The sequence below is a fragment of the Schistocerca gregaria genome, chromosome 2 (genome assembly GCF_023897955.1).
Source record: "Schistocerca gregaria isolate iqSchGreg1 chromosome 2, iqSchGreg1.2, whole genome shotgun sequence".
In the NCBI taxonomy this organism is placed as follows: Eukaryota; Metazoa; Arthropoda; class Insecta; order Orthoptera; family Acrididae; genus Schistocerca; species Schistocerca gregaria.
The window spans coordinates 423,325,442-423,339,703 of NC_064921.1; the positions used below are offsets into that span (position 1 = coordinate 423,325,442).

The 14,262-nt window shown below is 43.9% G+C and overlaps 1 protein-coding gene across 1 annotated transcript in view; it reads left to right on the forward strand.

The window, feature by feature from the left end:
• Positions 1-10,687: 10,687 nt before the first annotated feature.
• Positions 10,688-14,262, forward strand: part of LOC126335807 (odorant receptor Or2-like) — a 182,158-nt gene continuing 178,583 nt past the window's right edge. Inside the window, exon 1 of the mRNA XM_049999271.1 lies at positions 10,688-10,948. Coding sequence (XP_049855228.1) covers positions 10,688-10,948 — 261 coding nt within the window. The remainder of the gene's footprint in view (positions 10,949-14,262) is intronic.

A 14,262-nucleotide genomic window follows, 5' to 3' on the forward strand; every position in this document is an offset into this window, starting at 1 on the left:
TGATATATATATATATATATAAAAGAGAATTTAAATAAAAAGAAATAAATCAGTTTATGTTTGGAAATTTATTTTAACATTGATCATTGAAATTTCAGCATATTAAACTTGAGTCATAACTAAGCTGGTGCTTTATTTAGGATTGTGAAAATGCGAGTTTGTAATCTTACGGAACACATCAAATATGGAGCCAAGATTGGGAGACTGCATACAACACTGCATTCATAAAATAACACAAGAAGAACGTTGAAACATATGCGAGAGGAAATTAACCACAACCAACCGATTCAATTTTCACCCAAAGAAGTTACGTTCATAGCGCAATCCTGTCTGTCATGTAATTACCACACACTGGTATACTAAATTCATACTAACTCTCTGTGAAATCTTCCCGAAAAGAATAGCTGAGGGCTACTTTGATGATTACACCGCATGCTTCACGTGGTCAACTTGGTTTACACAAATAGTGCAACTCCACAATAATTTTGATAATTAAAATAAATTAGATCGAAAAGCAATTTACAAAACAAAAACCTCGAACTGGTTACTATCGTCTTACTATTAACCTGATAGGTCAAACAATTGTATAAGCACGTGTTACTGGTCTCACAAAGTACACCCCAAGTGGGTTGAACATAAAGAAAAGTTGCTATATGGAAAAATATTGTTAAGACGAGACGTTATAATCTCACGCACATTCGCATTTAAGATTGATGATCTTAGTTGGAGTTACTGATCAACACGTGGTTCCACTTTACTCACAAAGTAGTGACAAAGCAATTACTGGAAGTTATTCTGAAGTTGACACTCGAAACACACTGCGTTGCAATTTAAGGCAACATTAGATATTTTAGAGCTAAAACCTGAAATAAAGGTGATTAAATTTTCAGTTAGGCTGAACTTAAGAAATCCATTGTCCTGCGGATTTAGCAGACACGCGCTTAGCCGGAGATTTACCACTTCAGACGCTCGCCGCGGACAGACTGACCTGCGCTCCTACCAAGGGTGCTTCCGTATACAAACCGGAAGTGACCAGAGGCAGCTTCCTATACCAACATGACAAGGGACGGACAGGACAATACTAAGGATGCAAACTTCTTTGCTTTTAGAAAGCGTAGCTACCTGTTCCGACGTTTTTCCTTCTGTTCTCTAGCAGACAGGCTTGTCTGCTACCACCCAGAGCATGCAACTAGAAATACACTTGATAATTCATCCTCTCACACAGAAGGGAAGGGGGATGACAGTATCTTATCATATACAGTACATAAAAGAAAGCGGATGTAGGTTCTGTATGAGACTGTGTGACATGAATTGCATATAAACTGTGTTTTAAAGTGTAGTAGTGTGACAGATCGTTCTTGTTTATCTGTAAAAGTAACACGTTCCACTTCTCAGTCTCCTCGCAGATAGTCAGAAACGCCACAGTAAATTTAGAAGAGGAATTTATGCCGTAAATGACAACAGATTCAAGAAATTAACATGAAAGGAATCCAACAGAGACCTTTCAAAGTTGCTTTTAAATTTTCTCAATCAGATTCCTTTTTTAGCAAGAGTTTAATAGTCTCAGTTTTACTACCTTTCTCCGAATGTTACCGTTTATCCAAGTGTAGCCTCTTCCGTCTTTTATTACTCTTTACGTGGAACTTACTTATCTAAGGTGCAGTTTATATATTTTTAAGCTTTAATTACAGTTGTTGACGTTTGTCATATCATTAATTAAATGTTCACAGTTCATCTTTTAAGTAATCTGATAGTAGCTATCAACTTGCAAACCATACTCTCGTGGCTTTCTTAGCGCCCATTGCACCTTCGTGACCGTCGTTCCTGTAATAGCATTATGCTCGCCAATCCCTATCTCGTAAATGACACTTTCGAAAAGATCGTCCCTGTTTATAGCCAGAAGGTCTAAAACATGTTCAGTGTTTGTGGATTGGCAGACTAATGGTCGAATGCAATTATGAGCCAGTGTTTTGAGTATTACTTTGCAAGACTGTCTCTCCATTTCGCTAATAGCATATATATGTTTTCCCATACGATGATGCTCAGATTATACTCACCACCTAATACTATTGTATGCTCGGGAAAATTGAATGGTATCGAGTTTTGGTTATGAATTGGTGTGTCTGGATCTGGTGGTCGTTGGAAACAACCAATTGTTAAACTAAGTCCATCTACCTCAGCTACACTTGTTCATATTAGTTCGCAGTGGGATTCATTTAGACCCTGCTAGATCATTGGTTTCTCTTTGTCTCTTCAAACTCTCCTCCTCTGGAAAGTCTTATCTGTTTCTCATATACTATCTAAAGAAGATGCAATAGATCGGAAAAAGTGGAACTTAAAGATCCAAAGAATACAGATCTGTCACAGAATGTGGGAGAAGTCTGCGCATTTTTGGTGCAAATAGGAGAGTGCAGTTTCCTACCCAAAGCCTTACCTGTACTGTGGTTGCACCACGAGGAGTCCGTTGCCAGAGGGGCGATGGGCACTACGAACGTTTCTGTAGTTAGATTCTCATTACAACCTTTCCTGTTCCCCATGTGTTGTTTGTTGTTGTTGTCTTCAGTCCTGAGTCTGGTTTGATGCAGCTCTCCATGCTACTCTATCCTGTGCAAGCTTCTTCATCTCCCAGTACCTACTGCAACCTACATCCTTCTGAATCTGCTTACTGTATTTATCTCTTGGTCTCCCTCTACGATTTTTACCCTCCACGCTGCCCTCCAATGCTAAATTTGTGATCCCTTGATGCCTCAAAACATGTCCTACAAACCGATCCCTTCTTCTAGTCAAGTTGTGCCAAAAGCTCCTTTTCTCCCCAATTCTATTCAATGCCTCCTCATTAGTTATGTGATCTACCAATCTAATCTTCAGCATTCTCCTGTAGCACCACATTTCGAAAGCTTCTATTCTCTTCTTGTCCAAACTAGTTATCGTCCATGTTTCACTTCCATACATGGCTACACTCCAAACAAATACTTTCAGAAACGACTTCCTGATACATAAATCTATATTCGATGTTAACAAATTTCTCTTCTTCAGAAACGCTTTCCTTGCCATTGCCAGTCTACATTTTATATCCTCTCTACTTCGACCATCATCAGTTATTTTACTTCCTAAATATCAAAACTCCTTTACTACTTTAAGCGTCTCATTTCCTAATCTAATTCCCTTACCATCACCCGATTTATTTTGACTACATTCCATTATCCTCGTTTTGCTTTTGTTGATGTTCATCTTATATCCTCCTTTCAAGACACTGTCCATTCCATTCAACTGCTCTACCAAGTCCTTTGCTGTCTCTGACAGAATTACAATGTCATCGGCGAACCTCAAAGTTTTTACTTCTTCTCCATGAATTTAATTACCTACTCCGAATTTTTCTTTTGTTTCCTTTAGTGCTTGCTCAATATAAAGACTGAATAACATCGGGGAGAGACTACAACCCTGTCTCACTCCCTTCCCAACCACTGCTTCCCTTTCATCCCCCTCAACTCTTATGACTGCCATCTGGTTTCTGTACAAATTGTAAATAGCCTTTCGCTCCCTGTATTTTACCCCTGCCACCTTCAGAATTTGAAATAGAGTATTCCAGTCAACATTGTCAAAAGCTTTCTGTACGTCTACAAATGCTAGAAACGTAGGTTCGCCTTTTCTTAGTATTTCTTCTAAGATAAGTCGTAAGGTCAGTATTGCCTCACGTGTTCCAACATTTCTACGGAATCCAAACTGATCCTCCCCGAGGTCCCCATCTACCAGTTTTTCCATTCGTCTGTAAAGAATTCGTGTTAGTATTTTGCAGCTGTGACTTATTAAACTGATAGTTTGGTAATTTTCACTTCTTTCAGCACCTGCTGTCTTTGGGATTGGAATTATTATATTCTTCTTGAAGTCTGAGGGTATTTCGCCTGTCTCATACATCTTGCTCACAAGCTGGTAGAGTCTTGTCATGACTGGCTCTCCCAAGGTCGTCAGTAGTTCTAATGGAATGTTGTCTACTCCGGGGGCCTTGTTTCGACTCAGGTCTTTCAGTGCTCTGTCAAACTCTTCACGCAGTATCTTATCTCCCATTTCGTCTTCATCTACATCCTCTTCCATTTCCATAATATTGTCCTCAAGTACATCGCCCTTGTATAAACCTGCTATATACTCCTTCCACCTTTCTGCCTTCCCTTCTTTGCTTAGAACTGGGTTGCCATCTGAGCTCTTGATATTCATACACGTGGTTCTCTTCTCTCCAAAGGTCTCTCTAATTTTCCTGTAGGCAGTATCTATCTTACCTCTAGTGAGATAAGCCTCTACATCCTTACATTTGTCCTCTAGCCATCCCTGCTTAGCCATTTTGCACTTCCTGTCGATCTCATTTTTGAAACGTTTGTATTCCTTTTTGCCTGCTTCATTTACTGCATTTTTATATTTTCTCCTTTCATCAATTAAATTCAATATTTCTTCTGTTATCCAAGGATTTCTAGCAGCCCTCGGCTTTTTACCTACTTTATACTCTGCTGCCTTCACTACTTCATCCCTCAGAGCTACCCATTCTTCTTCTACTGTGTTTCTTTCCCCCATTCCTGTCAATTGTTCCCTTATGCTCTCCTTGAAACTCTGTACAACCTCTGGTTCTTTCAGCTTATCCAGTAAAAAATTAAAAACCACCGTTTTGGGATTTGCTCATATTCTTAACTCTGCAGTCTTTCTCATTCAATTTTGAGAAAACTATTCGGTAAAAACACTGTTTTTTATAACTTATAGTCTAATATCATAGCTTGATAATTAAATGAGTCTATTTCACTGTTGACTGTAATTATTGTGATACTTCAAAATTAAGTGAAACACAGCACATGTTTTGAAAAGTTTGCGTAAACCGTGAAGTCACTGGTCAGTCCACGTTTGGTGCATGTTAGGTCATATTCTGCGTTCCAAATTGTGGGTAACAAGCCGAGTTTGTTTTTAACACTGAAAGGAGAGCAATACCTCTTTCATGTCTCGAGTGAATACGTTATATGTACTGCCGTGCCGGAAAAAATAGTACACCTGGAAAGACGACGTCCATTTGGATCTGATGATAGCATACGCCAAATGAGGGATAGGAGCTGTACTGATAGTGATTTCAGCGTCGTCCGCCAACAGATAGCATAGTACCATGTCTACCAGAGCGCCATCTGTGTCTACTTTAATTCGGAATGCTCACAGCCAGAAGGATCAGTGTGATGCAGAAGTGTGAAGCAAGCAGGCAATCATGCCATGGAGACCCGCACGTGTTTCCTAGAGCCAACTGAGCGAGTCTGAAAAGGGTCAAATTGTGACCTTCCGAGTGGCAGAATGGTCCTTCTGGAAAACTGCCATACAAGGTGGACTTTGGAGTCAGTTGTGCTGTAATGCTGGCATCAGTGGTCACATGAACATTCTGAGAAAAAAAATGGTTCAAATGGCTCTAAGCACTATGTGACTTAACATCTGAGGTCACCAGTGCCCTAGACTTAGAACTACTTAAACCTAACTAACCTTAGGACATCAGACACATCCATGCCGTAGACAGGATTCGAACCTGCGACGGTAGCAGCAGCGAGGTTCCGCATTGAAGCGCCTAGAACCGCTCGCCCACAGCGGCCGGCAAGATTCTCACACCCGTAGACAAGTTTCAGGGCGTCCACGCAATACAGACGCCAGCCAGGATCGTCGTATTGTAAGAGCAGCAGTGGCAGATCGTACAGCTACCACAGTTCAGATTCGAGGGCTTGTGAGCCCAGAGGTGTCAGCACGACTACTGCAGCTGGTGGGACTACAGGCACACCTGCAGCCTGTCTTCCATCCACACCAGAGCTTCGACGTGCATGACTGGACTGGTGCCGTCCAATGCTGGATGCAGTGCCGCGATCTCCAACAGTGAAAGCAGATTCTGCTTGAGTTCAAGTGACGATCGTTTGCGCCTACAACCCTGATCTGGAGAGTGCTGTCTCGTAAAGTGGACTCGTCCAAGTCACACTGACCCAAGCTTAGATCTTATGGCCTGGAATACGATAAGCTACGACTCTCGTTCACCTTTGGTGTGTCTGGGGGGTCGCTGACTAGCGCCCAGTACAAGCAAAATGTTGCCAGACCCTTTATTTTGCTGTCCTTCCAACAGGAATGCGACGTGTTGTTCCGACGAGACACTGCCCATGAAACTCAATGTGGTCTGCAATACGTGCAGCTACTTCCCTGGCCATAACAATCTTCAGGCTTATCTCCAATCGAGCACGTGATGGGGCTAGAAGTGACTCTTACAGAACCAAGTGAACAGCTCGCGCAAATGTCGCATAATGTATCCCAGGAGAGTATTCGCCATCTACAAGAGCGATTGGATGCCAGAGTCAGTGTTTCCCTTGCCGCCTGTGGAGGCTAGACCACGTGCTACATCTACATCTACGTGATTACTCTGTTATTCACAATAAAGTGCCTGGAAGAGGGTTCAATGAAGCACCAATATGGGTTTTCAAACATGGGTCGACACATAGTACCTCAGCACCGCTTTTGCTATTGATGTAAATGTAATCGTCTCATAAACTCCATATGCACTTGTAAGTGGGCTGTTTAGGTTCGTATGTTGGTAACGCCACGTAGCGCCCTGTATGAAAATCATTGATGTGCTGTATGCAGTCTGTGGCTGGTTGGCATTGTTGGAATTTCGCTATTGTAGTGTTGGGCAGTTGGATGTGAACAGCGCGTAGTGTTGTGCAGTTGGAGGTGAGCTACCAGCAGTGGTGGATGTGGGGAGAGAGATGGCGCAGTTTTGAGAGCGGACGATCTGGACGTGTGTCCGTCAGGAAAAGGAAATTTGTAAGACTGGATGTCATGAACTGATATACATATATTGACTTTTGAACACTATTAAGGTAAATACATTGTTTGTTCTCCATCAAAATCTTTAATTTGCTAACTATGCCTATCAGTAGTTAGTGCCTTCAGCAGTTAGAATCTTTTATTTAGCTGGCAGTATTGGCGCTCGCTGTATTGCAGGAGTGTAAGTAACGAAGATTTTTGTTAGGTAATTGATTGATGAAAGTTGTAGGTTATTGTTAGTCAGGCCCATTCTTTTGTAGGCATTACTGGAAGTCAGATTGCGTTGCTCTAAAAAAATATTGTGTGTCAGTTTAGTGTTGATCAGAATATGTAAAGACAGAAATGTCTGAGTACGTTCAGTTTTGCTCAGCTGTTTGAAAATCAATTAACGTAGCCGGCCGTGGTGTCCGAGCGGTTCTAGGCGCTTCAGCCCGGAACCGCGCGACTGCTACGGTCGCAGATTCGAATCCTGCCTCGGGCATGGATGTGTGTTAGTTAGGTTTAAGTAGTTCTACGTTCTAGGGGACTGATGACCTCAGATGTTAAGTCCCATAGTGCTCAGAGCCATTTGAACCATTTTTGGAACCAATTAACGTATAAGTTTACGAGCACAGTCGTTCATATTTTTTTTCTAAGGGGATGTTTCACACTGTTGCAACAATAAATATTGAGTGAACTGGGTGCACAAATTTTTTTCCCAGCAGTGTATTTGGAGGTTTCCCGTGTCGAGACATGCATCTACAAGGCATATGCGAGGCTGCTGTGTCTTATTGCTTATCGCATCGTTCCTTTGGGAACGCAAGCGCGTCGTGTGACCTTTACTGCAACTTATCACTTATCGTATCACCCCAGTAGAGCTGCGTCTGATGGGAATAGTGCCTCATGTGCATGTGCAACAAAGCAGTGAAGTTATAACAGTAAAAATCAGCCGTCTCACTGTTTGCTTGATAAGAGGGGCAAAGTTGGCAGGCCGGCCTTAAGTCGTCGCCACACGGACCGTGCATCCGAACGTTAAGCGTTGAACGTGCAGAGTTTCTGACGTTACAGCATGGAATAGCACGCTCGGGAGTCTTTCTGTACGTGCAGAGCAATATCTGGCATGTCAGATATTCTGAGCGTGCGTCTGAGCGTTGACCAATGAGATGGCACAACACCACCTACGTCACACACACGCCGTGTGCCTTCAGTACAGAGTTTTGAGGCGCCATATTGGCATTCATTTCAAGCCTATATGTATATATGCCGTTCCGAACACCAGCAAATTGAGAATCACTGCAAAATCCGTTGTTAACTGTGTGATTCGTTCCAATAAAATAATGAGAAACATCATATTCGTGGCAAAAGAATTATTGTAACTTGCGTATTATGAGAGTAGACTATTTGAAGGCAGTGACACACTGAAGATCCACCCAAAACGCATTGTTATTGGTACAATTTGTTATAATTAAATTTCAGTTAGTAACGTATTTACGATTAAGGTTTTTAGCAAGTGGTAAGATACTATGATTAGAGGCGAAAGGTTTGATGTTGGTTTAGCGTGTAGCCGGCATGGTAGCTCAGCGTGTTCGGTCAGAGGGATAGCAGCCCTCTGTAATACAAAAACTGAGCTAATCGATCAACAACGAACTTCAAACGGATGTCTTACAACGTCCGCCCCGAGCAGATGCAACGAAAGAAAGCGAACAAAACGAGGAAAAAAAAAAAAAAGCGTAATGAATAGCTTCAGCGTCCTACTAAGAGATTTTTTGTTGGGGGTGGTGGTTCGCATCCTGACACAACCAATTTTTTTTGCTAACATTCGCGTTTTTATTAGGTTCTGATACTTTATTATTAGTTAAATATAAGTATAGACTATAATATTTGATGTTACCTAAATACAAATTCACGTTTTTTTGAGGGGTGGCTTTGTTCGATTGGCTTAATCTAAAGGACAGCTTGCGCTACTTGTATAAAGATATTTTGCTCCTTCCTCTTTTACGCTTCGTAATTCACATGTTGCAAAGATTCTGCTACTGGGTAGTAACAGTGATCAAGTAAGACTGACCTTGGGGTTTTACTAAAATGTGGGAATGGTGAAATAATGTTTATATTATGCGGAGAAGTATTCCAAATTTGTTACGCACCGTTTGTAGTGGAACTTTTGTAAGCCTGTGTCCTTATTGATTGGACATGGTTCTCTCCTCTTCGTGGACGATGGAAGAAATGTACTAACGTGGGAATTTTACGCGCGCCCTTTGAGTCAACAGCGTGTTTTACGAACTAGAAACATCCCTCCACTGTCGCTGGAGTGCGTTGCCATCGCGTATACCACGTTGGGGCCCACGTACCGTATGCACAAGTCGCATCGTTCCTGAGCGTTCAGCAGCACGTTGGACTTGGCACGCTCAACGTTAACGTTCGAAAGCACGGTCCGTGTGCTGACGGCTTTAGCGTCAGCGATAGTTGCCACATGTACAATCTATCGCGATAACTCCTCGAGCAGGGTTAACCCTAGGACGACTAAGGGGGGGGGGGGGGGGGGGGTTCGTCGAACCCACAATTTTTTCATGTCCCCTGCTTTTGCCCAAGTAACTTTCATACTACATATTCGCTCTGAGTTATTTTTTGTTGGCTATTTTATGAAACGCTAGTGTCAATATATTTTATAGAAAATTCCTGCTTTGAAAGAAAAAATAAATAAACTTATTACAGGTCCAACAAACCCCCCTCTTAGGCTTCCATGTTATAGAAAATTTCCCTTATTAGGATTTCGTATTTCTCATTTCTATAACAATACAAGTTAGTTTCTTGTTGGTTGATATTCTTGATATTCACAACAATCAGTTTACTTTCAGAGGAAGTGATTGTTGATTTCAGTCAGCTGTTATTTATCTTGTAAACTTGCAGTGAGTTAGTGCAGTTCTCAACACGTAGGCCTCCAGTAACTTTAGTGTCCTACACAGCAAAAACGAAACCAAGTAAAAACTTGCTGATGTTGTCACTGATGCACCAAGATAAAGGCAATGTTGGAGGAGAGAAGAATAAAACCGATATAAATGCATATTATAATTCCACTAAAGGTGGAATTGATACCATTGATCAAATAGTGCGTATGTACACCTGCAAGAGGGGAACAAAGAGATGGCCTCTATCTCTATTTTACTATCTCATCGACATTTGTGCTATCAATGCAACCACCATATTCATCCAGCATCATCCAAGATGGAATGAAAAGAAACACAACAAACGGAAACTTTATCTTCTGCAAGCTGGGATGGAACTAGTGAAATGGCAGGTAGAATAAAGAAGTGCCAATGCAAGAGGGTTATCTAACCAAATTGTTCAATCAATGAAGACTATTCTACAGAATAAAATCAAAGAAGTGACAACAGAAGCACGTCAGCCTCCTGCAGGGAAGGGTCGGGACCATAATTGTGTAAGAAAAGCTGAAACAAGGAAGCAGAAGTACAACAATCTAAGTAAACCAAAACAGTATTGTAGACAGTGTCATAAACATGTGTGTACACACATTCAGAAAAAATTGTGAAGTTTGTCTCTTGCCTTGAAGGTGAGGACTCACAGTAGTCTATTGTATATGAACACATCTGTATTTTGTATTGTAATATGTCAATTTTTTATTCACTCACTGCAATATTTATAACAATTAACAACATTTATAAACCGATGCCGTAGTTAAAATACATAAACCATTTTGAAAGTTGCAATTTTTCGTCAGTGAACTTATTTAATACCTGTGGGCTCGTCGAACCCCCCCCCCCCCCCCCCCCTCTCTTAGGCATCCAAGATAGAAAAAAGGCTTGGGCGTCCTACCTAGGGTTAATACTGTGAGTCGTCCAGCGTGAACTGAGTCCTGTGTTGACAAGTGTTGCAGATGTGCGCCGTGGAGGGAGGGTGTGCGCCGCTGGCGCTGGGACGGGAGGAGTTCCTGCGGCTGAACGTGTGGCTGGTGCGGCTGCTGGGGCTCTGGTGGGAGGGGCGGCCGCCGTGGGCGCGCGCGGCGCTGCTGCTGCTCTGCCTGGCCGCGCTCGTCTCGCTGCAGGCCGCCGAGATGGCCAGCATCGGCCTGGGGGACATCGGCGCACTCACCGAGGTCGGCACCCTCACGCTCGCCTCCGTCAACGTCGGCTTCCAGGTCGGCACTCTCACCTTTCAGTCCAAAAGACTGTCCAGGTAGAGCTGTATCAGCTACAGGAACAAGGAGAGGTTGTGGCACTCTGCTGAGCACCTAGTCTAGTGGCAATACGTCTTGGAGCTTGCGCAAAATGAGGTGGCCCTTATGCAGAAATGCATTTCCATCCCAAACGCCGGTCGAACCCCAACTCTAGGTTCTGAAGAGTGATTCCTTCACTTGTCTGTCGCCTACCGAGCTGCACATCTACATCTACATCCATACTCCGCAAGCCATCTGACGGTGTGTGGCGGAGGGTACCTTGAGTACCTCTATCGGTTCTCCCTTCTATTCCAGTGTCGTACTGTTTGTAGAAAGAAAGATTGTCGGTATGCCTCTGCGTCGGCTCTGATTTTATCCTCATGGTCTCTTCGCGAGATATACGTAGGAGGGAGCAATATACTACTTGACTCCTCGGTGAAGGTATGTTTTCGAAACTTTAACAAAAGCCCGTACCGAGCTACTGAGCGTCTCTCCTGCAGAGTCTTCCACTGGAGTTTATCTATCATCTCCGTAACGCTTTCGCGATTACTAAGTGATCCTGTAACGAAGCGCGCTGCTCTCCGTTGGATCTTCTCTATTTCTTCTATCAACCCTATCTCGTACGGATCCCACATTGCTAACCAGTATTCAAGCAGTGGGCGAACAAGCGTACGGTAGTAATTCTTCATACTTTCCCGGCGATCTGTTGACATCTTGGATATTCGGGAATCCAGCCGGATGTTCGCGTCGTTATCGCACGATATTTCAACAGCGTGCCTCGCTGTCTTCTTCAGGTGCTACCTGAGACTGGTCCTTGGGTCGATCGAGTCCAGTATTTATGCCTGGGAGAAGCTGGGCGTTCCCTAATCGGTCCGCGCCGAGTCGAGTGTTCCATCTGCGGTCCTCGCCCGCCAGACTCGGCTTCAACGGACCCCTCCAGTCGCGGATGTTCCGACTGCCGTCGGCGCCGGTTTTGGCCGTCCTCAACGGTTGTGGTTGTCATTTGAGGTGTGTCAGACCCGATATGAGTTTCGATGTGGTGTCTCTCTTTACACGTGTACCACTGAAGGAGTCACTTGAGCTTATTGGAGAGAAGTTCGATGGGGCTCTCCTTGACCTGTTCAGGCATGTACTGACATCGACATACTTCCTATATGGGGGTCAATTTTATGAACAAACAGAAGGGGTGGCGATGGGTAGCCCTCTATCACCAGTGGTGGCCAACCTATTTATGGAAAGGTTTGAAGAGGAAGCACTCTCTTCAGCCAGATATCAACCCAAGTGCTTTTTTTTAGGTATGTGGATGATACCTTTGTCATCTGGCCCCATGGTAGAAGGAAGTTAGATGAGTTCCTGCTACATCTGAACTCTTGCCATCCGAACATTAATTTCACAATGGAAATGGAGAAGGATGGAATACTTCCATCTTTGGATGTTCTGGTGAAGAGAAAGGGAGATGGCACATTTGGACACAGTGTGTACCGCAAACCTACGCACACTGACTTATACCTTCAAGCCAGCAGTTGCCACCATCCGGCACAGAAGAATGGAGTGCTCAAAACACTGGTCCATAGAGCACAAACTCTGTCAGATCCTGATAGTCTGGCCACAGAAATAGAACACTTACAATCAGTGTTCAGCAGGAATGGGTACTCCTCTAGAGATATCCAGAAGGCACTTCAACCTGCCAACCGGCCAAAGGATCCAGAAGAAGAACCAGAAGAGGCAAAGAAGATGGCATACTTGCCATATGCCGTACCTACCTCTACCAAGATGAGCAGGGTTCTCCAGAAATATGACATCAGGAGCATATTTTGCCCACCCACAAAAATTGGGGCTATGCTGGGGACTGTAAAAGATGACCTGGGGCTACGTAAGCCAGGTATTTACAACATAACATGCCAGTGTGGGATGTCATACATTGGCCAGACCACCAGAACTGTGGACATCAGGTGTAAAGAACACCAGAGACATACCAGACTCAGGCAGGCAACTAAATGAGCCATAGCAGAGCATTGTCTGGAACTTGGTCATTCAATGGATTACAATGACACCAAGATTGTGACACAGACCTCAAGATATTGGGACAGTGTCATTAAAGAAGCAATTGAGGTTAAGGTCACAGACAATCTAATCAACCGTGACTCGGGATACCAAATCAGCACTGCCTGGAATCCAGCGCTTGAGCTTGTGAAAACTCAACGCAGGACACTCCAGGATTCAGCAAGAAATATAAGTGGGGACCGAGGGAACAGCCGTGAGACAAGATGTTGGACATTAGAGACCAGATCTGACACACCCCAGGTCATTAACTCGACTTCAGAAGACGGCCAGGCCGGGCGCGGACGGTGGAGGGAACACCGGCCACCAGAGAGGGACAATGTAGCCGCGTCTGGCGGGCGCGGACCTCAGATGGAACACACGACGCGGCGCGGACCGATTAGGGAGCGCCCAGCACGCAACAGAAGTGGAAACCGTAGTGACAGTCATGAGATAGAGTACCTAACATCTCATATGACACACCTCAAATGACAACCACAACCGTTGAGGACGGCCAAAACCGGCGCCGACGGCAGTCGGAACATCCGCGACTGGAGGGGTCCGTTGAAGCCGAATCTGGCGGGCGAGGACCGCAGATAGAACACTCGACTCGGCGCGGACCGATTAGGGAACGCCCAGCTCCTCCCAGGCATAAATACTGGACTCGATCGACCCAAGGACCAGTCTCAGGTAGCACCTGAAGAAGACAGCGAGGCACGCTGTTGAAATATCGTGCGAGAACGACGCGAACATCCGGCTGCATTCTCGAATATCCAAGATGTCAAGCGTACTGTAACTTACTTCCTTTGTTTTCGGATTGCATTTCCTTAGGATTCTTCCAATGAATCTCAGCCTGGCATTTGCTTCACCGACGATCAGTTTTATATGATCATTCCATTCTAAATCACTCCTAATGCGTACTCCCAGATAATTTATGGAATTAACTGCTTCCACTTGCAGACCTGCTATTTTGTAGCTAAATGATAAGCGATCTATCTTTCTATGCATTCATAGCACATTACACTTTTCTACATTGAGATTGAATTGCCATTCCCTGCACCATGCGTCAATTCGCTGCAGATCCTCCTGCATTTTAGTACAATTGTTACAACCTCACGATACTCCACAGCATCATCTGCAAAAAGCCTCAGTGAACTTCCGATGTCATCCACAAGGTCATTTATGTATATTGTGAATAGCAACGGTCCTACGACACTCCCCTGCGGCACACCTGAAATCACTCTTACTTCGGAAGA